Source organism: Microchirus variegatus, assembly GCF_963457635.1.
Source record: "Microchirus variegatus genome assembly, chromosome: 13".
Lineage (NCBI taxonomy): Eukaryota > Metazoa > Chordata > Actinopteri > Pleuronectiformes > Soleidae > Microchirus > Microchirus variegatus.
In genome coordinates, this window is record NC_139814.1 from 11,254,008 (window position 1) to 11,278,537 (window position 24,530).

Sequence of the window (24,530 nt, forward strand, 5' to 3'; positions counted from 1 at the left end):
GTAAGTATAAGTACATACTGCCAACAGCTGGTTGGCTGAGCATAGTAGAGAAAGATAAAAATGGGTAAAGCAACTTTTTTAAGGTAACAAAATCCACTAGTAGCTCTCAATCTTACTTATTCACACATTATATTGTTTATACAGAAATAATTGTGTGAGGCTGTGGTTTGGGTAACAGTGTACCATTTTGATTTGTTTTAGTACGTAAAGCATAACTATATCTGCAGTGTTAATAGAGATTAAAAGTACCTGCAGCAGCTCCTGCAGCTTCTCCAAACTTTCCCTGCAACTGTTCAGCTCCTCTTTGGTAGCTGTTGCCTCATCACGAGCCTCCATAAGTTCATTTTGAAGCTTGACTTCTTCAGTGCTGCTAGTTGATACCTTGCAAGTGACATGTTGCAGTGTCAGACAGCAATAGTCTGTAAGCATGCATTCTTATGAGAAAATATGATTTTGACTACGTAGGATTATTTTGTCTTACCTTTAGAAGTTGGTCCTGAAGTCTTTCTATTGTTAGTGTTTTTTCCTAGAAAGACAAGCAGTTGATCATTATTACTGCAATACTGCGAATACAAGAAGTACAACATTGACACGTTATTTAACGTGACATACTTGGAGCTCATTCTGGAGTCTGCTGCAGCTCTCCTCGTAACCGATGAGCTGCTCTTTGGTGGCCAAAGTTTCGTTGTTTACCTCCTGTAACTCCTTAAGAAGCTCAGATACAGCTGGCTGGTGATCAGCAGAGGAGGCCTGTTGAAAAAGTTACCAAGTTCCAGATTGTTAAAGGGACGGAATGGCATTCAGTAAAAACAACGATATTTGGTTCTGAGCTATTCAACAATAAACTTTTCTTTAATTTACGTGTATTGTCTATATAAAGTCCAGAGTAAAATCTGTATGTAGTTTTAGTTTGCACCATGAAGAAATAGAAAACTGAAACCAGTTGCCATTTTTTATCAAAATGCTTTAGTATTTCAACGAATGTGTGCAGATCTTGTTTTCTGAGACCATTTTCAATATTTTCATCAACACCTTAATGTTGCTTTGACATATTAACTGTGAATTTGCCTTAGTCTCTTTCATTTTACCATTATGCTTTAGAAGGATTACATTTAAGATTCACTTTATTAAATATTAATAATAATAATAATAATAATAATAATAATAATGAAAATCAAACCCTGAAAGTAAACCTTTTAAAGTCTTATCTTATAATTTTGATTAAATGGAAATGTATGTGACACACTCATTGGCTGAACTCATACCTCCACAGCTGGTGAAGTCTTCTGGTGATGTCCTCTGATGGCCTTCATCTGAATGAGCAGGTCCATAAGCACTGCCAGCCTCCTCTCATACTCCAGTACCTCCTCTTCAGAGCTGGACAGCAGCTGCTTCTGGAGCTCCTGGTCTTTCTGCATTTCACCTAGTCCTACCTCCAGCTCTCGAAGCTTCTGGGTCAGATGGACCACCTTCCCAGTGGAAACTTGTCTTGCCTCACCCAACCCACTGAAATCCATTTGTGGAATGCCAAAGTCACCAAAGCCATGTACATGTGGCTGCATACTGGGTTTCACAGGTGGTTCTGCATGTCTCTGAATGTCCTGGTTTTCTTTGGATGTGTGTGACTGCTGCTGCTGCTGCTGCTGGAGGGCCTCCAGAGTGGCTTGGCTGACCAGTGCAACAGCCATTTTCTCCCTCAGATTTTCCTCCAAACTCGAGACCCTCTGTTGAAGACCATCTGCATAGCTTTGACCTTGCTGCACAAGAAGATGACAGCGGCTTAATTCACAGTCTTTTTCGCTAACCAATTCCTCAAGCTCTTGGATACGGAGCCCTAACTCTTCCACCCTGGATGTTGCACTCTGCTCTAAAGCTTGAACTTGGGCCTGCATGACTACAAGACTTGCAGTTTTTTCTGTAAGGGCTTCTTCAAGCTCGCCCTCTGAAGTACTCAGTTTTTGTGTTTCAGCTAAAGCGTCGGCGCTCTCTTTCAAGTACAGATGTGACTCCAGAAGCTTGCTGCGCTCTGTTTTCAGTATATTAAGCTCTGTAGTGGCCAGCTCCATTCTGTGTTTCATTTCATCATACTCCTGTTTACTGGGCCCCAAGATGCCACTCTCTTGCTCACGAATGATGTCCTCATCTTCCTCTGCAGCCTGTTTTTGCTCAATATTGACCAGTTCCTGCTGAAGTTTTTCTATGACTGAATTCAGTTGGTCAAGCTCCTCCTCATTGTTCCTCTTCAAGCGCTCTTGCTCACCCTGCAGGCACTCAACCTTGGACTCCAGGTCTTTTATAAGGTCATCTCGCTCATCTATTTCCTACAGAGTAGAATGTAGACATTATTGATGCATGTAAAGACCAAATTTAAGTGTAAATTGCCATACAGCTCTATGGTTAAACCTTTGAGTCACTATAAAAATAATATATAATAAAATTATATAAATACTTTTTTTTTTGTTCTGAAATCAGTGCTATATAGAGACTCAGGGGTTTAACAAGCCACCTCACACGAGCAAATGATTACACCACAACAAAGGATGGTTCTGTGACTCTGCTTACCGATAAAAAACGTGTTAACCCAACAAAAAAATGAGCCAACAAGCAAAAATAAAAGTGAAAAGGAAACCAGAGAACACACACACTGATGCACTACCACAGAGCTATGCATATTCGAAATAGACTTTGACGCTATTTCGCACATGCATATTGTGTTACCTTGTTATCAGACGCTGTTTCCGTGTGTCCAAGTTTAGTGATTTGTTCATTAAGAAGTGCTATTTCCCTGTCCTTTTCCTCCATCACCTTCAAAATCAGAGATTATAATGTGATGGCTATTAATATTATTATATATTAATATTAATATAACACAACACGCGGAGAATCCAACTTAGAGTCACACTTGTAGTGGACTACTGAAATTTTCAAAACTCTGACAAAGAAGAAATGTGTTGCAGGGGCGGGCTTGTATCCTGCATGACAGGATGATGAATAATCCTAGATATACAAACTTAAATTAGCAGCAGTGAACAAAAATATTAATTCATAAATAAACTATTGTGTTATATACAGCATCTATTAAAGACTATACTTTGTTTTGACATCTGTTGGTTTTGTGATTTAGTTAAGAATAAAAAGAAAAGACATTAGCTAAAAAATAATAATACAAAAATGTAATACAGTGTGTCATCATCTGTTCAATAGCGATATCAACTGTCAGTGATGAGCCAGACCTCACTTCTTCTTTATATTTTTATGGGACATGTGTTTACCTGGAGCATGCTGTCCCTTGTTTCTAGGTATTCCTGCTGGCTGCTGATCTCCTTGCTCTGGATCTCCAGCTGCATGTGAAGCTGCTGCACCTCCTCACTCTTGTTCTCCAGCTCCTCTCTAAACTGTTCCAGCTGCTCCTCCAGGTTACAGATCTAAGGCAACATGGAGAGACAAAAAGATCAGTTCATAACACTGGCATTTGTATCTCTGTATGCTTTGAATCTTGATTAATTTATAATCATATATTAATACCTACAATTTCTGTTCATCATCAAAGATCTAAGACATAATAAAAACTCAAAGCACAAACTGAACATCACCACTACCTCTTTCTCTTTCCGCTCCAGAGCTTCTCTCTCCGTCTGTAACTGAGCCTCCAGCGAGGAGTGTCTGGTCTCAGTGATGGATGCATGCTGCTCCTTTTGTTCAGCCTGCAACACAGACACAATATTTAGCACCGCAATTATTTACGTGCAGGCACAGACACAACATCTTGTAGTAGAATACATATGAAAGGAATCGGCACATGCATAGATATGAAACAATGTAATTAATCCATATTGTATCTTGTAGTGTGCCAGTGGAACTCAATTTGCAGTCGGTTAACTGAACAAACAACAAACACTAATCTTTTTGTTCACCCACCACACAACCCTCTGTGAACACTGGGGGGCAATCTTGACAGTTAATAGCCATAGCTAAGTGTCATCACCAACAGCAAACTGCCGAGGCAGCTGAAGTAGACCCACCCACATATTGTTCTCCTTCTGTGTGCACCCAGTCCCTCCTCCTGTGTCACTGTCACTTCATCTGCATGCTCTCACACACCCTCAGCCTTGCTTTACATGCTATTACTCGTGGTTTTTCTCTCGCTGCCTCAGTCTCAGTGCATCGCTCATCTATCCCTCCTTGCCTCCCTTCCTCCCTCCCCCTTTCCTAACCTTCTCCAGGGACTCAGCGCTGGCCAGCAGGGCCTGCTCCAGCTCATGGATGCGGCTCTCCAGCTTGTCAATCTCTTCGTCGCGCTCCCTCAACTCACGACGCAGCTGCTCTGAGCTGAGCAGCAGCTCACTGCACCAATCCGCCTTCTCCTTCAGCTGGGAGGTCAGCTGCTCCACCTGGTAGTAAGAGGAAGAGAGAGAGAGAGATGTGGGGGGGGGGGGGGGATTCGATTTAATGAGATTCGTTCTCAGACACCACTCGCAACAGCATAGCTGATATATGAACAGCTAGCTGGGAGGTCAGCTGATCCACCTGAGAAAGGAGGGGGCCAAGAGAAAAAAAAGAGGTGCAGGGACACAGTGGAGAGAGAGATTTCATTCGGGGGGACACAAACGACAGAGCAATACAATCACCACAAGGACAGCTCGCAGGTAACTCATCCCCCTGAGAGATGGCAGAACAGCAGCACATTAATGAGCAGGCTCAACAGGAGGAGGATATGGTGATGATGAAGGAAAAGGTCATATGTGCTTATTGTACAAAAACTATGTACATGATAAAATTTCCACTGCTTCATCAAGAGCAACTGACTCCGTTTTAAGATGGGATTTTTAAAGCTCTTGTACCATAAAGAACTTAGAGATGGAGATTCAATTAAAACCAAGATGAAACCATAGTTAGGCTGATGAAATGCATCGCTTTACTGGCAGCACTCCATTAAATATTAACAGAACGAGAGTATACCATGAGCTTTACATGAGAGTACTTGAGCTAAGAATGAGTTATTTATAGATATATAAAATATGGTGGGAGGAGACTTACTAATTTTTTCTCCATAAATGTATTTAAATGTAGTAAATTATTTTCTGCGGAATTTGAAATGTAAAAATGTACAAAGGCTCTGCTGATTTAGCAAACAAGATTAAAGCATCCAAAGTGGATGGTTTAAAAAAATACTAGGTCATTATGATTTTTTTTTTAATTTTATGTAATTTGTTATGAAACAAATCTTGGCTTCATATACTATAAACATAAAAATGGATATTTTGTAAAATTTTGATAAAAGCAAGCTTGAATTCAGATTATACTACTTATTTAACATCATAGAATTTGCTGTTGAGTTTTAGATGGGGGCATTTGACGGAGAGACAGGAGGATGTGTGAGAGTGAAAAAAAAGACACTTTCAGAAAAAGTAAAATCAGTAGAAAACATCCAAACAAGGAAATAGAGAGGTATAGTAAGGGATGAAAGCAATAGAGGAGGTCATTACTTGCTACAGGGTTGTGCAGGATTACTTAAAATGCACTGATTGCTCTCTGATGGGAGATTGGATTCTATAGTAAGCTAGAAGCAATACCTTAAAGGTTATTCCATCCACCTGTAAAAGCCACAGGAGAGAAAAGGCACAGGCATGGGGGATCAGGGGATGGAGATTTCAGGGGCAAAAGGGAAGGAAATAGTACTTAGTGATGAAAATGTGGCACAAGATAATCAGAAATTAGTGTATCTTAGGTAAATTACCCTGTATGTTTAAAGCGAACATGCAATGCAAGCTGCAATATTATTTAAGTCTATCTAACATAGAACTAGTCATTCTGCCTTTTATGCCTCTCTGGTCGAATACTAATAAACAGCCAGTGTTTTAATATCAGTGAGCATCAGTGTAATTTCCCACTGAAAGAAGAACTTATGAACTGATTGGTCAGGTTGTGCCAGTGGATTGTATTTAAGATTCATGTTTCAGAACAGTTGATTTCCCTAAATCTGATTCTGTTCTTTTATATAATCGAACAGATAATTATTTGAATCTCTCAGATTAATCTACATAAACAAGTTATCTAGGTGTGGATCACAAGGATCTACTCTATTTGTTTGTAGTTGTTGAAGTAATTAATGCTCCAAAAGCTTTCATATCATTACAGCATTGATCAAAACTGCATTTCCCACTGTCCAAAGAGAGCTCGGGTCTTGATGGAGATTTGGAAAAATAAATCAAAGAGTAGTCGGAGAAGCACAACTCAAAAGGTAAGTAAAATATACAACATTAATGGTAAAACTGCTGCGATGAAATGTCTCCTCATGACAAGACTGAGAAAAAGACAGGTTAAAACGACAGAAGAAATCATTATAAGTCAATATTTTTAACTTTACTGTTTCTGATCTGATCTCTTTGAGTACAGCTCTACGCCTCTTTCACATCAATTGATTCAGACATATACATTCATTTAAAATGCACAGTGATTTATTTGAAGTACAATTATGTAAAATTATCTTAGTGAAGCGCTATCATTACCTGACACCACTCTGAGTCTCCCGACTGAAACCTGACAGCCAGTCATGTTACAAATGATGTCATTTTCCATGTGTCAAAAAACATGTGATGCAGATAAATGGCTTAAAGAACAGCTGTACTATTGCAGTGATTCACATTAGCAATTGTGTATTATTTACTTGAGGATCAATGCAATGAAACCCACTTTCACACAACTTGGGAAAGATCACCAAGGCAAAATTTAATTCCACTCTCACTCATTCACCTGCAGAACACTCCCAATATTTGGTATCATTTTTGAGGTGGTACAAGTAACTCTATCAGCTATATTGTGTGACTTTGAGGCCAGTGTTGTAGCCACAACAATGATGTGCTCAGAAAATAAGCATCTCTATTACTGCCTGGTCCACAGAGAACAGAGCTTTCTCCTGTTACCTCTTTGTTTCTTTGCTCAGAGCCAGTCTGAAGCCTCTGCGGATTCTTCAGCTGCTTCTCCAGTGTCTGGATCTCCTGCTGGAAGAAATCCCTCTCATGTTCTCGGTCCACAGCTTGTTCCTGGACACCAACATTTTAAAAAGGAATATATATTACATCAGATATTGCTTATAAATTGAATATATCATAGTTCATAAAATAACACTTTTATTCTCTGTTACTTACATCAAGGAACCTTCTGTTTTTCTCCAGCTGTTTCTCCAAAGCTTGGAGCTGCTGCTGCAGGTCTCCGTTCTCCGTACTCTGAGCATGCTCCAGCTCGATCACCCTGTTGACCTGCTCCTCCAGCTCTGTCTCCAGCAGCTTCACCTGCTTCAGGAGGTCCGAGTTCTCCTTCTCAGCCTGACGCTGGACCTCCACCTTCTCTTTCATAAGCTTCTCCGTCTCCTCCAAGAGGTCTACAGGACACGGCAGGGGATGGAGAAGAGGTTAGGTATAACTGCCTGGCACCTAAACGTGGCTGAATTAAGTCATTAAGTCATTCAGGTTTGATTTCAGTAATGTGCCAGATGCTGAGATGAATTAGAAGAGTCTGCAATCTGTGAGAGTTGTAATTAGATTTCATGCAAATGTATCTTTTTGCAGTGTTGATATTCTTTCCTGTCCAACATTGTGGTTTTCAGAGAATCATTTGACAGTTAAATTTGTAGATCTTGTGGTTGCTTTTACAACTCCATCTGAGGAAATAAGTAAAGTCAGACTCTTCTCACATCTCAGTAGTACATCTCAGATTCCCAACAATAATGCCAAAAAATTAACACCCATCATGGTGCCCGTTTTCCCTTCTGCCATCACCAGTGAACAACCCCCGCCGCCTCACCCAGGATCAAACCCCACAGGATTAGTGCAAAAGTGGCAAGGTGAGAGAGTGCAAATGACAGATAGATCACACACATGGACAGTCCAGACATAGCAGTATCCATGCCCAATAAGCATTAACAGGCAGGGGAGAGGGAATTCCTAAAGAGCCAACCATCTTACTTACTTCAAGAAATGCTGTAAATACAGCATCTACACATTTAAAATATGCACTAAACCATTAGAAAAAAGATCAAGTGAAGATGTTTGGCAATTAGGAAATTCAGGAAGTGTCTGAAGATACTTACATTTCATCATGCTAAAATGAGAGCTAACATTGACTCCAAGACATTCAAAATGACAAACCAGGACAAAATCAATTAAAATGAAAAGCCAAAGCGAAGGTTAGTGATCAAATTGAGTGAGTCTGTGAGCCCAAAGCAAGCAAGCTCCAAGCTGTTGTGGTGAGTTTCTGGATTCGGGTTAGAGAGCCATTTATACAGTCATTCAGCTATGGTGGACAATTAAAAGAGCATAAAGAAATGACTGAGCCATGCTCAAAGTGGACACACCTGCTTCAGGTGCTGCAACCATTGCAGCTTCAACTAGGCCTACAGGAGGATAAGAAAGCACAGGAGTTTAACATGCACTTGTTTTTGTGATGAACAGGAAATCTCAGGAGAAAGAATGGTGAAGGAAGACTGGCAGTGCTTTTCTGTTTGCCATACAGTTAAGGGTGAAGGCTTCAGAAAGGAGGCTGTGAAAGTGAAGGGTTTTCAAAATAGAAATAGCGCCTTCGGGTTTACGCCGTCAGATAAAAATACTCACCATCTAATCAGTGATTGAACTCATGGGACACCTTTTTTTGATAATAAAGGGGTTATATTGTGTAATAATTAGCAAATACAGTTCTAAAATTCAATGTTTATGGAGAACCTCTTGGAAAATACCTGTAAATGTATGACTTGTGTCACAAGATGAAGGAGCAAGAATCATAGATAAGCCGTAACAGTCTACTCAACATTGTTTCACTTTTATAAAAATAAATGTTTTATTGGCTTTTTGACCCTTGGTCTTTGTACCTAACACTGACTGCCTAAAGTATCCCACACTCTAAATACTTTTCACAGGGTCAGAGCAAGGCTATAACTACAGAAGAATTCAATATTAAGAGCTGTGCAACTTTAAACCATTTTTATACCAAGAAACCAATATAAAATATGTAGAAATCATACACTGTCAATATAATGTACCATACAGAATAATTCTTTAGTTAGAGAAAAAAAAAACAAGATGATAACAACTACTGTATGACAAGCAGCAGACACTGGGTTAATTATTTATGTCAAATCAAATGGACTACAGTAGTTCAAAGAACATTTTTTGTTTCAGTTAAGAGATACAGTTCCCACTTTCTCTTTTATTTAACATACTAAAGAAACTTGAGCTTATTAGTGCTGTCTGAGAGCTCAATACATTAGTTTTAAACATTCTTTCTTCAACCATGAGGATAATGACTACATGTGAGTACTGCAGTATTTTCTCATCTTCATTAAGGAGAGTTGTGAGATACGTACGCAGCTCTCGGGGCCCAGCATCCTCCCTCATGGCGTCCTGTTGCCGTGACAGCAGCTCTCGCTCCTCTTGCATCTGAAGCCTGTCCTGTTCTAACTCCTGCAACCGGCTACTGGTAACCTGCAGGATTAAAGCATAGCCTTTTCTTAAATATACATTGTTATTTAAGGAAAAAGGCTGGTACTTCTGTTTATCTTATCAAATGTCATTTAGCACAAATCGCATTTGTAATTAGTGAAGTTGTAAAAATATGGATCTTTTTTTTTAAAGATTTGGTGCAAAATTATTTTTAACAACAGGATGAAAGACGTACAATTGATTCAAAATAAACTTATATATAATATAACTTTTAGTGGAAACTAGGAAAACAGTGAAATAAAGAAAATATATCTTAGACAAATCAACCAATAATTGTCTTTTAAGGAAAAGAAAACTCCTTATATCACCACATATTTCCTTTATGCACCATAGCCTTGAAGATACATGAATATGATACTGAAGAAACTGAAAACCTGGGTATCCTTCACATTTGTTGTTTTATGTTTTCTCTACTGGCAGAGACTGGATTCAACCTGACATACTTAAATGTGAGTCACAACTTTGACGTGCTGGAGGTGAAACACAAAGGTCTAATTTTAACATGGTCAGGTCATGTGCTGCCTCACAGAGAGGTTATCATTTTTCATCCTCTCCTCAGCTGAAGGCCTCACCTGCAGCTCTTGTTCAAGGCTCATCTGAAGCTCTTCCTTCTGACGCAATTGCTCGTCCAATGCAGCTCGCTCACCTGTGTAGCCATCAATTAGACCTGTATGTGGTGAAAGTGAGGGGAGGAAGAATCAATCAATCACCAGGAGACTATACAGGGATTAGTTTGAGGCTTGTTGTCAAGCTCCAGTCACACAAGTATTCAAAGAGTATTCATCCAGATGAATGGGCACCTCACAGCAGGAGACAAAATCCAAGGTTACCAACAACATAAACACATACAAAAATATACAAACACAATGGTATGCATGGACATGCATGCAAATTATGGGATGAATACGAGGGAGAATGTCTGACCCACTTTGCTTGACATGAAGAACAAGACTGAGCAGAAAACACAATACAAAGCTCTATGAGATTACAGTACTGCTCTGTCACAGGTCAGCAAGCATTATGTACCAGGATGGCATTCAATTCATAAATACAGGCGAGGAGGTATCCACACACCAACACACTGGCCAGACTATTCAAGTGATTTCTGAGGCGAGATCTGTACATTTTCTGAATGTACTGCCTGTTTTCAACTCCTGTTTTGGCTCAAATAGCTCTCGGTCTAATACAAAACTGAGCGAGGCAGAAGGTAAATATCACCTGTGTTGTCCGAAGATCATCGTAATTCATAAATGTCAGCAGGAAGCTTAGCTTTTGCGTGCAGTTTGCCTAAGGAGGGAACCCTCCCATGATACACAGCTATGAGAAGCACATGATCACTAGCTAAAGAAAACACTGTCCACCGAACACACAGAGCCCTCCTCGGAATCTACAGTAGCTCCAATCTACAAAAACACTTCATGATTACATTACAATCATCTAACTTAGCCTTTTCTCTGGTTCAAATGCAGTGAGTTCAGTGACATATAAATTGCTCCATCACTTTGTAAAGATCTTTCACGTCACTTTAGTTAATCAAAACCAGTTTGAAATGGCCCCACCCCAATAGAAGAACTACCTTTCTTTCACTTCATACGCATTAACAAAGCAAATGTCCAAGAGAGACAGGCATTAAACACTCCCTCACTCTCAGTGAAGAAGATGCATGCCACGTACACAGATAAGAACAGCAGCTGTGAAACTCTGAAAATAATATCAGGGCCTGCTACATGTTGACAATAAATTTAAAAATATTTTTCCTTGTGAATAACAAAAACAGACAAATGGCAGACATTACTGAAGACTTTAAGATCTTAAAAATAGCATTTGAGTCTAAATTATTCATTGATTATTCAGCAAATAGTATACTGAAATGAATGGTTAGCTGAAGTCAGTTTGACAGGTGGCCTCCTCTAATGGTCAGTACCAACAAGAAAGGTGTTTATGATTATATGATGGATAATATTTGCTATTCTTTAACACCTATGAAGGATTACGAAAAACAAACAGTGTAGCAGGATCCCACTGATGTAAAAGACCACAAATGATGAAAGAAGCAATAAACTCACCATTGTTCAGTGTGTCAGAAAACCAGAGAGTAAGCAACGGCTGCTGTACTGTATATTTAACTTTAAAAGAGCAAGGTTTAATGTGTGTGTGTGTGAGTGAGAGAGAAAGTGGATGTGGTTGTAACAGTTGACCCTGACAGACCAGCTGTCACTGACATGGATGGTACAGTGAGTTAGCTGCACCCCCTAACAGTTATAATCTGAAAGATCTTCCCTTGTTCTCACAAAATTATTTTCACTTTTTCCCATTCAGTCATTTAGATGTCAGGCAGATCCAATCAAATATTCAAACACCCAAAAAAGAGACTGATTCACACACACTAATTACAATTTGTCGATTTCTCACAACAGATGGTCTCACACTCCTTTACTCTCTATTCCAAACAGCTGATCCCCTCACTCTCACGAACACCTCCCCCTCCAAACACATGCACACATGTATTTTCACTTTTGTTCCTTATGCCTCTGATTCAGCTCTGTTTTTTTGCAGTCATTAATGGCTCATTCACCAGTATCTACAGAGGAAATGTGAGTGAATTCACGAAGAGAATGCTTTGAAGAAAAATGACTTTTAGCAGGTCTATAAACCTTTAACATATAAAACAAACTACAAGAAGATATACAAATCAAATGATTTATCGCTGATCCGAGCACGGTTTTTGAAAATCACAGTTGACTTTACCATGATAAAAATTAGACAATATGAAGAAAACACGCACCCTCAGCGCGGTGAAGCTCAAGAGCCAGCTGCTCCCGTGCCCGCGCCTCCTCGCTCAACCTCTCCTGCAGCTCCTCCTGCTTCTGCAGTAGTTCACTGATCTCCTGGTTACGGCGGAAGGACTCCCGCATCAGCTCGGTCTGGGTCATCCGGGCATGTTCAAGCTGAGAGGAGGAAAGAAATGACTTGTTACTGCATTGAATAATCTATTTATTGATTTGATGCTCATCCTGTTGGTGAAGTCGTATGAGGTCCGTCTTTGCTGATGGCGTCATGAATGTTAAAGAGTTTGACAGACGTTTGGACTTATGAGGCAGGATAGTCAAGGATTTGTTTGTATTTAGAGTGTGATACATATAAGAGCATAAAGGTCATAATACCAGGTCACCATTGTATTTCTGTCTGACAAGTGTAGCCATTTTATGAAAGTCCCATTACCAGGGAGAAGAGAAACAATCTTACCATATGATCACATGATTATATCACTTAATTATCATTAATCTTTCCATAAACTAATGTTCATGAAATAAGAGTTTTGTTTCATTATGAAACAGCCCAAAACAACATTCAACATTGAGATTTGATATATTTGTAATACAGTAATTTACAATACATAAAATATTTTATTATTATTTCAACGAAAAAGGGCACATGAAAAAAAGTGAAAACAAAATGACCAAAGCTGCTTTTCCTGCTATGAAATCATCATAATGAATCTCCAGCGTGTTCACAGACATGTCATATGTGCCTTCTATGGATTTCCATAACTCACTGAGCAAAGGTCTTATTGAAAGATTACAGGAGGCAGGAAGTAGTAAAGTGACCCTGCCACATTGAAGTCATACAGTCTTTCACCTACTGACTCAAAAGCAGCGCAGAGGAGGTGCCGCGGTGTGTGCCTGCTTGGAATGACGTTCAATTATGTTCATGTGTCGACCTGAACTACATAAAAGAGGCTGAAAGAAAATGTGCCCATCAGATATTAATAAGCAGGCAGCTACATGAACTATCTCGAGAATAAACTTTAAAATTGCACAAATCTGTTGGACAAGTGATATTTATGTGTATGGTCTTGGGTTAAAGGCATAAGACTTACTGTATAAGGAGGAGTGGGAAGGGAGATTTTGGAGATAACCTTAAGCAAGTGACCATTAGTCCTGTGATTGACATGCGAGATCTGCGTCTGGACCACAACAGCATTTTTCTCATTCAAGGTGCTGCAGAGTGGGAACGGTCGTGGAAGCGGGATGCGAGATTCCACCTCGTACACATCCCGATCCTCCCCCTCCATCCACGTGCTGTTCTGCATACTCGAGTTCCGGTAAGAACGGTAGGAATCCATGGTATAGGACAGATGAGTGAAGTGAGAACTTCCAGCCTGATTTTGTTATGTCTGAGCGTTTTTGTGGGGTCATCAAAAGACGTCTCTATATGCCATGATCCCTCAGACTAAGCTGAGCAAATGGAAATGAGAATAAAATCCAGTGGGGAATGGAAAAGAGAGAGACAACAGTGTGGATAGCTCCAGGCAACAGTTTCTATGTTTGCCCCATGCAAGGAGAGTAAACAACATTGGGAGGGGGTGACATTCACGTCATCTCAATCACGTGATGCCTGGTGGAGGTAGAACAGGTTCCAGGTAAATATTGAGACAGAAAACGATCCAGCAACAGTGCTTTTTCCGAGTCCTTCATAATGTCATCCTCGGCAGCAGGTGAACTCCACAACTTGGTCCAGCAGCTTATAGGGCATTCCTGAACATGACCGCAAGAGGTATGTAAACCTAAAGGCAAGCATTTCTCCTTATTGTGTCAGCCTTCTCTTTGTGTTATTTCTGACCATCCTTCTTCAGGGAAAAGCAACATCGGTAATGCTCACAGCCCCATGTCAGCTCCAGCTTTCGCTCTCTCTCTCTTCCTCTCCCGCTCCCTCTGGAGATTCTTTGACAACACTACGTCGACGTAGCAACCTGACCTGCAGGGAAGCCTCCCCGGGGCCCCTTTTAATTGTTTAGACCAAGCGGCAGCCAGTCGAGGGTGAAATGACAGTGTGATGAAAAGTCGCTCTCTCTTTAAGTCTTACTTCCTTTAAGGACTGGCATTCTCTCTCTCTGCACATGCTCCTTGCTCACACCATAATATTACTCAGAGATGCCGGATATTTCTCCTGTCAGGTGAGGTTTACTTACCCCATGTAGGCTACGGTCACTCTGTTTCACTTACTGACTCTGTTCATCCAAGGTTTTTTTTTGAAAAAAAGATTTTTAAAGTTGAAATCCAGTTGTCCCCACTCAAAGTGGAGGATTTTTCTTCCACTTCCTACATCGGTCACACACAGCAGGATACTGCTTAGCAAAGTGGGAGGGAAGCAGGCGTGGCTTTGATCCCGAGGGCTAGTTTGTTTCAGGTAGATCTGTTAATCAATCCTTCACACACACACACACACACACTCCCCACAGACACAAATAACCACAGACGAAACACACCCTTTCCACAGAAGGCTGTCAAACTGGATTCTCTTCCTAAAAGCCATGTTCTGATATTCTGCTTCTTGGTCCCACCTACTGTCTCTGCTTGACATGTCATCATATTCACTGCGCATAAAGAATTTCCACGTCTCACTAAAGCGTCTCACCAGCAGATAATGGGAGGTGAGCAATGAGTGAACAAACGCGTTCCTGGAGCAAATCATTTACAGCAGTCGACACTTAACATTCTTGACCGGCTTGTTACATCAATCTTAGCTCACAACGCTGCTTCACAGACAAGACATAATGATCCAGCGCTGCTCACTGTAAGACTTATGTATACTTAATCAATAGCAACAAGGAAACCATTGATATAACCATTAGAATCCTTGTTGATTACAACTTTATGTTGTTTTAATTGTGTGTACGTAGAAGAGATGCAAACAATGTCACATGTAACTAGAGCGGGTCTTTACCGGAGCTGCAGTTTAATTTTCTTCTTTTAATTTTAATATGTTTATTAAATGTTTTTAACTCTGTAAAAAAATTCTAAAGTTAATGAAAATGCACAATGCAGTGTTGTCATATATATATTTCTTTTTCTGTCCAACCAATATCAGAATGTCCATGGATTTCCAGGAAGGTTTAAAAAAAAACATTTTCTATTTAGAATAGGGAAGATGTTTTGGGAGACATTTTGATATTTAATAAAAAAATAAAATACATATATATAAATAAAACTACCCTACTTATTGATTCTCAAAATTGCAGCCAAAAATTATACTTCAATTTAGCTCAAATCTGTGATACAATTTCGAAATGTATAACAGTAAAGAAAATGGCACACTCACAACATCACTTTAAATTGAAAATAAACCACAAACAAGTTATCCAAGCAAAGAGCAAAGCTGATGTGAGTGTGTGTTTTTTTTTTTTTTTTTTTAAATTGTGGTGAATTAAGCCTTTAAAAACCACACCATGCACTCCATGGTGTGGATGGATACTGACACAACAGTGTTGTGATGCTTGGACTGGAATTTCTCTAAAGCTATTTTTAGATCTCCAAGTTAAAAACCATTTAAGCATAAATAACGCACACATTTCAGCCAATGGGAAGATGTGCTGTCGAGTCAGTTACAGTAAGGCATCCATTGGCCTAGTTAAACTGGCCCAGTCTCTCTGTGGGATGATGGCCACAGTGGGCACGTTACATAGACACCCTAAGAGGGGGTGGAGTTGTTCTGTCTCACTGGGCTAAGATGGGCTGGTCATGCAAACAAAAGATCAGTGTAAATACAGCTCGTATCTACAGGCAACGACTGAGAATGAGGCAGCTCTTTTGTATTTGAATTCCAGACAGACCAGCTTTGTTGCCGTCCACATTCTGCAGCCTCATCCTCATTTTACCTCCACGAACAGGCACGGGGGTAAACCGTGATGAGTGTGAGTGTTTTAATGTTTTGAAAAAAGCTAAATGTGTCACTAGGGCTTTCTGTTTATTGGTAACCTATATGTACAAACACACACAAACTGCACAAGACAAGCCCTCACGAGTGATGGGTACTGAACCATTTCAGGCTGTAGGGATGGGCATGTAAATGTGCCAAGTGTGTGGCCAGGAATTCCTGGGCTTATTGTTTGATTATTTTTTAATCTAATACAAGAAAAACATGTGGGCAAATTTATATTCATACAATTCAAACAATGGACCATTTTGACATGTCTTAGCAGGAAAAGCACAGGTGCAGTGTGCTCAGTTCCATATGTAAGGACATAATCAGCTTTCACCCTGAGGAAGCTAAATAGAACTGTATTACTGATCCCATTAACAATAGCTCTGTTCGTTTCATGTAACCCATTTAATTATTTACACATGTGGTTTTCTTACTGTGACCAGTGAATCCATGAAAAAGGTCCATTGGCTAATTGAGGTGAGTAGTGAATTGGCATGTTTACACTTCAGTGTTTACATGGATTAATTAGAATGATTAATATTAAGATTAAAACGTAATAATGTGTTGAGTTTTGGATGTGAATGTGGGTGTTTTTTTGTTACCTTCAGATGGAGCCAGACTTGTTATTGATCAAATCAGTAAAGAAATCTGTGGCATGAGCAGCAACTCCAGAGCCCAACTTATACGATAGTAGCTTTGTTACAAACTACTTCATCAAATAATCAAAATTTTAATTTAATTCAAAATTTAAGATTCACCAAAATCAAAGCTAACTGGAGGGCAGAAAGTAAAATTTGCATGATGGCAAGAAAACAAGATGAGCAAGTCATTCAGAACTGTGAATGGGAGCAAATAAAACTAAATCCCAGACGAGTAGAGCTACAGCAGTATATGACTCGTACCTGGTTGGTGGCATCTGTGATGGCCATTAACATCTTCTCCAGAGCCGTTTGGAGCCGGGTACCGATGGCCATTAAAAATTCCTCATTCTCCAACTGTGTCTCCGCTCCGAGCAGCAGGCTGTCCATCATCTGCTGGGACACCTCCAGACCGTCATCAGCCTCCCTCTCAGTGGACCACAAACTCTCATCTGCACAGGTCTCGCTGCCCTGGAAACTTTCAGCAGTTTCACCTGGTGTGAACGAAGGACCGGAGAGCAGAAATATGTCACACAAAGAACTGATGTTTATTGCAAAACTCCACTGATATTTTGTGAATAAGGGATTTATCATTGACTTGAGGCATGACTTAAGGCATGAGAAACAAGTACTCATAACACTCACAGAAATATAGTTGTGAGACTTTTATCAATAGTACATAGAATAAAACCTCAAAAATAATCACCTTGTGGTTGTACACCAGTCTAAATCCAGACTTATGTAATATATGTAGTGAAGACAGCAGTAAAAGTGTACTTTTTAAAATAAGGGTATGAATTATTGAGTTAAGTTATGATATAATTCTAAAGACAGTGTGATTTGGACCACAAAAATCTATTTCAGTTTGTCCTTCAGTATAAGTGACCGTTACTACCAAAATTAGAGACAATTGTCTCAGGGCAGACAGAAAACTGGACAACACAATGCCTCAAGCCATGGCCTTGACTGGTATTTAAGCCTCCACAGGTTATTACTGAACATAATGTGCAGGTGTTGTCATAAAATGCAAAATAACTATCATAATGTGTAAATGACAGCAGGTCAGTTCTGTAATACAGTATGTGTACTATGTACTGTACACACTCTCACCTCACCCAGAGTTTGGTACTTAATGTCTTGTATATTGCTGCTTTTACATCATTTGAATGCTATTTACATAAATGCACAAATAGATAAAGTGATGTCTCTATTGCAGACAAAGGTTCTCTTGTAGGCACACCATTCGACAAGCACCGACCATAATTTCCATGCAAGACTGTGATAATCCTAACTGTGACTGACCGAGGCAGCAGTGTGGAGCAATGGTAAAGCAATAAAATGCAGACTTTTGAATAAATGAAAATGGGTGGTGGTTCAAAAGGGTTGGCATCAAAGGCACCTGACACATATGGCATTATTGATGTGATACTGATAAGTCGGGTCATTATCCAAATACTGTCAAGACAAGTTTGATATGTTTTATGACACTCTGAATTACTGCCCTTACTGCTTTACTTGAGCACACTTAATGTGTGCATCATGATAGTACATGTGTCACTGTTCAGTAAACTGAGTGTTGATGAGGCCAGCACTAAATCTGTGTGGTCATGGTGCATTTCATCTCACCAGAAAACATTAAGAACACAGAAGGTACCATTTTACAAACAGAAGCTGAACTGTGTCTGAACTTTGTCTACTTCACATCTAGTTTGTTTTATACACAGTTAGTAAACATAATAATAAACTTAATAAAATATAAGCTTTGGGATATGGATGTCAGTCTGACAATGGCCCTGGACACTGAATTGCAGCTGCAACGGTGGAGCTACAAAGTACAGTATACAAACATTCTGTGCAGTTAGTATACAGTGTATTAATCACACAACATAGAAACTTTTCTTATAGTTTTCTAATGGGCTCAACATATTTCTTATCTATTTAAACTGTTTCTATGATTTTGTAATACTTGCCTGGTGCAAAAGGCTCGAAGGGCTGTGTGTTAACTCTCTCAGAGGTGGTGTGGGGCAGCGCAGCCTGCTGCCTTTCACCAGAAGCACCACGAAGATTTTGCATGTAGAGGCCCATGGTTTCCTCTGCTGCTGCTGTTGTCTTCAAAACATCAACCAGCACCTGACTAAGTTTCTCGTTGGCTTTACGCAACAGGTTTCTGAAAAGAGGAGAGAATGCAACAACAATAAAGAAAAGTTTCCTGAAGATCTGGAGTGGGAAAAAGGAATTTTCAGTTGAATAAAAAAAAGTTAACACTGTCAGACTACACAATAAATACTATGCATAGAAAGTAACAAAATTCATAAGAAAAACATGCAAATAATAATGATTAATTGAGGGTTGAGAGAAATATTAATGCAATATTACCTTTCAACATCTTTATCAGAGGATTCTCCATCATCCTGTGATGATGATTCGTGTGCATGAGGCTCCTTCATCATCAGCCCACCAAGATCTTCCTCCTTAATTTCTTCCTGGTCATGTCTTCTCTTCTTTAAGGTCTGGACAGGCAGGAGGGAAAACACAGATAGCAGCCCCGTCATTGCAAATTAGCACATGGATAAACTGATTTCTTAAACTCATGTGGAGTGGACAGTGTGGCTGAAAATGTGACCATCAGTAAGAGTGAATTCAAATAAGGCACACGTACGTGCACACACTGCCCCTTTACAAGCACACAAACACAAACACACACACAAACACAAACTCTCTCCCTTGGTGCTGAGAGAAACACTACTATCTTTGTGCTACTATGGCAACAGGTGCACCTCAGGCACACAGACAAGAGCGCCACCTCCTGGGAGCATGGCATAAACTCAACTCTGCCTTTCAACTGCCACAGGCACGGACGACTGCAGAGTCGACAGATGAGCGAGACTCTGGTCACAGCATAAAAAAATAACACTTTTTCAAATAGATTTAAGCAAATGTTACAAATGACATCCCATGGAGTAAAAGTTGACATAAATATAAGACTGAATTGTTTACATTATTACTGCTGGAAGTATAGAATGAAGTCTGTGGTTTCACAGAATTGTACCATAACTTAGTTTGTTGTAATCAATCATGTCCTCCTAAACTGTAAAAAAATATATTGAATGCAATATAACAACAGAAGAATGAAATGAAATGTAATCTTTGAAAAGAAAATCATTTTTTGTGGGCTGAAATCAAATATTAAAGACAAAAATGTCGCAATAAATAATCCACCTGGCTTTCTAAATCAACTTTGTTTAAGCTTTTTATTTACTGTGGATAATTCAGGAGCATTCAAGAGAGAATTGCACAGTGCATGTGGACGTCTTGGCTGAGAGAAGATATTTAAAAGGAATCTGAATCTGAATCTTGAATCACTAACAATAGAAGCTTCAGAACATTTCTTTTTAATCAATGATCACCACCAAGTGCATGTTGCATCAACTCATCTGACAAAGAATGCTAAACCTGAGAGCCACATCTACCACACTGTTAAAGCCTAATCATGCAATAAATGGTTAGTGAAATACCCTGTTATTAACTGTTGAAGACAGATGGACTGCTCTGAAAAAACACTACTACCAAATTCTGGACAAGCTGGATGATGAAAGAATGCCTGAGAAGTCAGTAAGAAATTAAGTAAGAAACAATTATTTTATTTTTTAAACTGTTTATGGTACTGATTCTTAAAAGAGCGGTTTCAATGTATAGTTAGTACCTCACTGTAGAAAGGTTCTGATAAGAGTTAAAATAAGGATAATGTTTTGCCCTGCAGGATGCTGTTGCTTTAATGGGAGTGTGCTGCTTTTTGGATGGTTTGTTCACAAGATTTGTTAAATTATGCGATTTGTATTAACCAACTCTACTGGCATTAAACTCCATCGTAATTACCAAAACAAAAAACAGTCTCTCAACATGACATAGGCCTAAGTTGCTCTCACACCACCTCCACCACCCAGTTACAATAATGGTTTAACCAATCATCATGGCCAAAAATAATAAGCCGGGTTATTTATGTCAATATAGAAATAAAATTATTTATCAAGACGATTAATTGTTTTTCATGTTTTTTCATTGCATTGCATTTACCACTCCCACTCTCACCAAGAAATAGAGAGAGAGGGAGAGAGAGAGAGAGAGAGAGACTGCTGTGTGAGACAGATTTTTATTTGAATCATCTGGTATGTGTTGTCTCATTCAGGAAACTTGGGAGCTGCGTTGTGCAGGAACAGCAGCAGTTGTGTATGGAGTGCCTGTTTTGCTTTGCATTCTATTGATGGGTTGGATGCATTCTCAATATCAGACAATCACATTCTGTGATTGAGATTGAAATACACTTGCGAAGTCCTACTGCCAGGTTTATATTTAGCAAAGTAATCCAATCTACTTTTATTGGGCAATTCTTGGTATTTTTAGCCATAGTCCAACAGCATGCAGCCGTCTCACTTCACAAGCTCTATGTAGCTATTGTACTTCTGTTCTGCCTCCATCAGTCGTGACGTACAATGCATCACTTGTGCAGGAATATCAATGTAAACAAAACTCAGATATACTTTGAAACAATTTCCTCAGCGATAATAAAAGTATTCTGAAACCTACAGAGAGTTATGTAGACCTACTGGGCTTAAGCAACATTGTATGAACTCATTTGACAAGGTTTTGAATACATTTGCTTATATTTAGAAGTTAAGAACTAAAGCTTCAATATTTTATTTGAAACTTTAAAGGCAAAATATGTGCTGTACACTTTTGCTCAAGAATCCTGGCTCAGATAAATGCACAATATTGACTGAGCACAGAAATAATAACATTATTCAAAGTCATAAAAAATTGATGATACTGAAGATATTAAGTCCAACTGATGCAACACCTGCATTGAGAAATGACAATGACAACAGTAATACATGTTGAGATGAAATGGATAAGACTTGTGGAGTATGGTAAGTAAATCAACACACCTGTCTATGTGCTGTTTCAGTTTTCTGCAGTGCCTCCTTTAACCGTTGGATCTCCAGGTTCCTCTCCTCCAGGTCCTTCTCCAGTCTCTCCCTCTCCAACTCCTCCAGCCTGGAACCTGAGGACTGGGTCTGCATGGAGGCGCTTGCCTGGCAGGTGTGCTTGTTGATGCGAGCCATCTCAGTCTGTTGTGCAAAAGCCACTGACATCTGAACTATGACCTATAAACATGGATTCAAGGTAATTTCATTAGGATTCTGTGATGCAGAACATAATAAGATTCTCTCCGTTTGATCAGCATAAACGAGGGGAAATTAAACTTCTCTCAAAGCTCATTACATCTCTACATGTTATATTTTGTTCAATCTACTGTTCAAATCCCATAGTTACTGGCTTATCTATCAAACAAGACAAAGAAACTCAGTAAAGTACATTGTATTTTGTAATGAACTAATTGATTATGGAATCATTCACAATTTCTCCAGCTCCAAATGTATCCAGTCATATCAATCAAGTACGTCTGTCTGCAGGTACTGATTTATTGATACTGTCTGCACATGCAAGTTTCAAATCAAAAACAAAATGCCTGAACACCTACTTTGGCAACCTCCTCCTCCACTCTCTCCCAGTGTGGTTTCTCTTCAAGCACGAACTGCTCGGCAGCACCGCTCCTCTCACTGGAGTTTCCAGCGGTGCTAATTCCACTGAGATCCTGCTCTCTCTCTTCTCTTTCCTTGTGATGCCCTTCTCCTCTCTTCTCCTGCTCCCTTTGTTCTCTCAGTCTCCTCAGCTCACTGTTATGCTGCTCTTTGAGAGTGGCCACCTCTTGGACATACTTATGGTAGAGTGCTTTCCTCAGTGCCTGCAGCTGTGCAGTAAGACCTGCAGACCTGGTAGGCAAAAACAACTTCAGACGTTCCTCTGACAACTCCTCTTCTCCCAGGTCCTGTGAAGAGTAAGAAAATGGAAACAAGGAGGAGAGGATGAGTTGCTTTGCTTAAAAAGCACCAGATATCAGCAAACTTTGTGTTTCAAAGTGAGGGTCATAATAAGATAAGCAGTTTTTCATCACTGTTCCTGAAATAATCAGCTCTTCTTCCCTGTATCTAAACCAAGCCCACCACTGATAAATAAACTATTTTGTTCTCCCCGCCCCCCCCAGGGATGATTGGAGATGTTTTCCAATGTATTAGAGCAACTTCCTCCCCCAGCAAACTGCAGCTCTGTCTCATGATGAATCCTTGTCTTGTCTATTTCACAGTCATTGAGTTTCTTTTACACCGCTCGCCTCAAGCTTAACGTTTCTTAGTATACATTATAAATATAATGCCCAGTTTTTCCCAGTTTCTTGCTCCTCCCATGCATCCTTCAGTCCTCCACTTTCTTCCTCACTGATCTCTGCATGAGGATGTCAGAGGCTTTAAAGGAGTGAGACGCGGAGTTTTGAGGTCGGAAGGATTGAGAGTGACAGGCTATGAAATTATGGAAGTTGAAGCGATGTGTGTGAGCGACGGCTTAAATGGAGTACAGTTGATTCATGCAGGACAGAATCCTCTTTTCATGAAGCCACCAAGAACATAGTAAGTCCATTTGGTTCACAAGTTACACACTAAAATGACAGGCTATGTAATGACTTGTTCTATAAATGATTTGATATATGATGTTGCTTCTGGAACAAAGCCGGGGATTTAGAGCACGCTTTAGCCTAAAGGCTGAAACTGCCCCCTCCCAACAAGCCTTACTGTCATCGGGTCTTAATGCATGGACACGATGAACGACATAGTTACATGTGATGTATGTGACATGGGAAAATTTAGATGAGGACAAAATGTAGCAGCCAAACCTTTAGTTCCTGGCTGTGCTCCTCCATCCTCTCAGAGCTGGACTCTGAAAATGTAGACAGGCTGAAAACAAAAATAAATGTCATAATAATTAGTTGTTCTGCGTTGAATTTATACATATAACCGTTTACAGATATAAAAACAATGGTATCCAGAAGTTATTGCATTTTTTATTAATAATAGGTAAGAATGAATGTAAATACCTACATTGAAACAATAAGGAACATGAAGCTGTTTTTTGTTTTACTATTATGCATAAATACAGGTCCAACAGTAAAATGACAGTGGAAACAATCCCACATTAAATTCAAGGGCATAACTCAAAAATTGTTAAACCTACTTGCTTTAAAATTTGAGCATTTAAGTCAACATTTAACCCATTTGATGTTGAAAAACTAGGCTTAAACACAGCAATGAAATAAACTGAAATAATGACTATTTATGCAACACAAATGTAAATATTAACAATAATTGCCAATTACTTTGCAGATTTTTTCTTGATAAATGAATAATCATGTATACTGCTGTATTTATAAAATCAAACAGTGGAGGGCAGTATCCTCTGTTTTTTTTTACAGTGTACTCACCCAAATTGACTTAGGTAATTCATTTAATAAACATTATTCTGTGTATAAAAAGCTAGTACATCAGAGAAATAAGTGGTTAAGTTAAATGGTTACACAATGGTGCATATCTTATGTAATTTACACCATAAATATATATAATGATCTTTATCTGCAGTCCACGTTTCAGATATCTGACAGTAATGCTTTTGTCATTTGAAGTTTCTAATTCAGTTAAAACTACCGATTGGTTCATATCTATTCTACTTCCCTCAGGAAACCATCTGCTATGACAGAAAATGTTCTTTTATTGGTTAGTGGACTAACAAAAGGCATGAATAAGGCTTT

General features: G+C 39.4%; 1 protein-coding gene across 1 annotated transcript in view; it reads right to left on the minus strand.

Annotated features, from left to right (window-relative positions):
- akap9 (A kinase (PRKA) anchor protein 9) overlaps window positions 1–24,530 on the minus strand; it is a 56,920-nt gene that overhangs the window by 9,739 nt on the left and 22,651 nt on the right. The window contains exons 16-35 of the mRNA XM_083899925.1: window positions 23,622–23,682; window positions 22,377–22,724; window positions 21,781–21,999; window positions 19,214–19,347; window positions 18,808–19,004; window positions 17,102–17,331; window positions 12,280–12,442; window positions 10,067–10,161; window positions 9,359–9,476; window positions 8,354–8,392; window positions 7,149–7,381; window positions 6,924–7,043; window positions 4,215–4,391; window positions 3,600–3,704; window positions 3,273–3,425; window positions 2,719–2,805; window positions 1,266–2,321; window positions 613–750; window positions 482–526; window positions 250–381 (exon numbers count right to left, since the gene is read on the minus strand). Of these exons, the coding sequence (XP_083756051.1) occupies window positions 250–381; window positions 482–526; window positions 613–750; window positions 1,266–2,321; window positions 2,719–2,805; window positions 3,273–3,425; window positions 3,600–3,704; window positions 4,215–4,391; window positions 6,924–7,043; window positions 7,149–7,381; window positions 8,354–8,392; window positions 9,359–9,476; window positions 10,067–10,161; window positions 12,280–12,442; window positions 17,102–17,331; window positions 18,808–19,004; window positions 19,214–19,347; window positions 21,781–21,999; window positions 22,377–22,724; window positions 23,622–23,682 (3,850 nt within the window). The remainder of the gene's footprint in view (window positions 1–249; window positions 382–481; window positions 527–612; window positions 751–1,265; window positions 2,322–2,718; window positions 2,806–3,272; window positions 3,426–3,599; window positions 3,705–4,214; window positions 4,392–6,923; window positions 7,044–7,148; window positions 7,382–8,353; window positions 8,393–9,358; window positions 9,477–10,066; window positions 10,162–12,279; window positions 12,443–17,101; window positions 17,332–18,807; window positions 19,005–19,213; window positions 19,348–21,780; window positions 22,000–22,376; window positions 22,725–23,621; window positions 23,683–24,530) is intronic.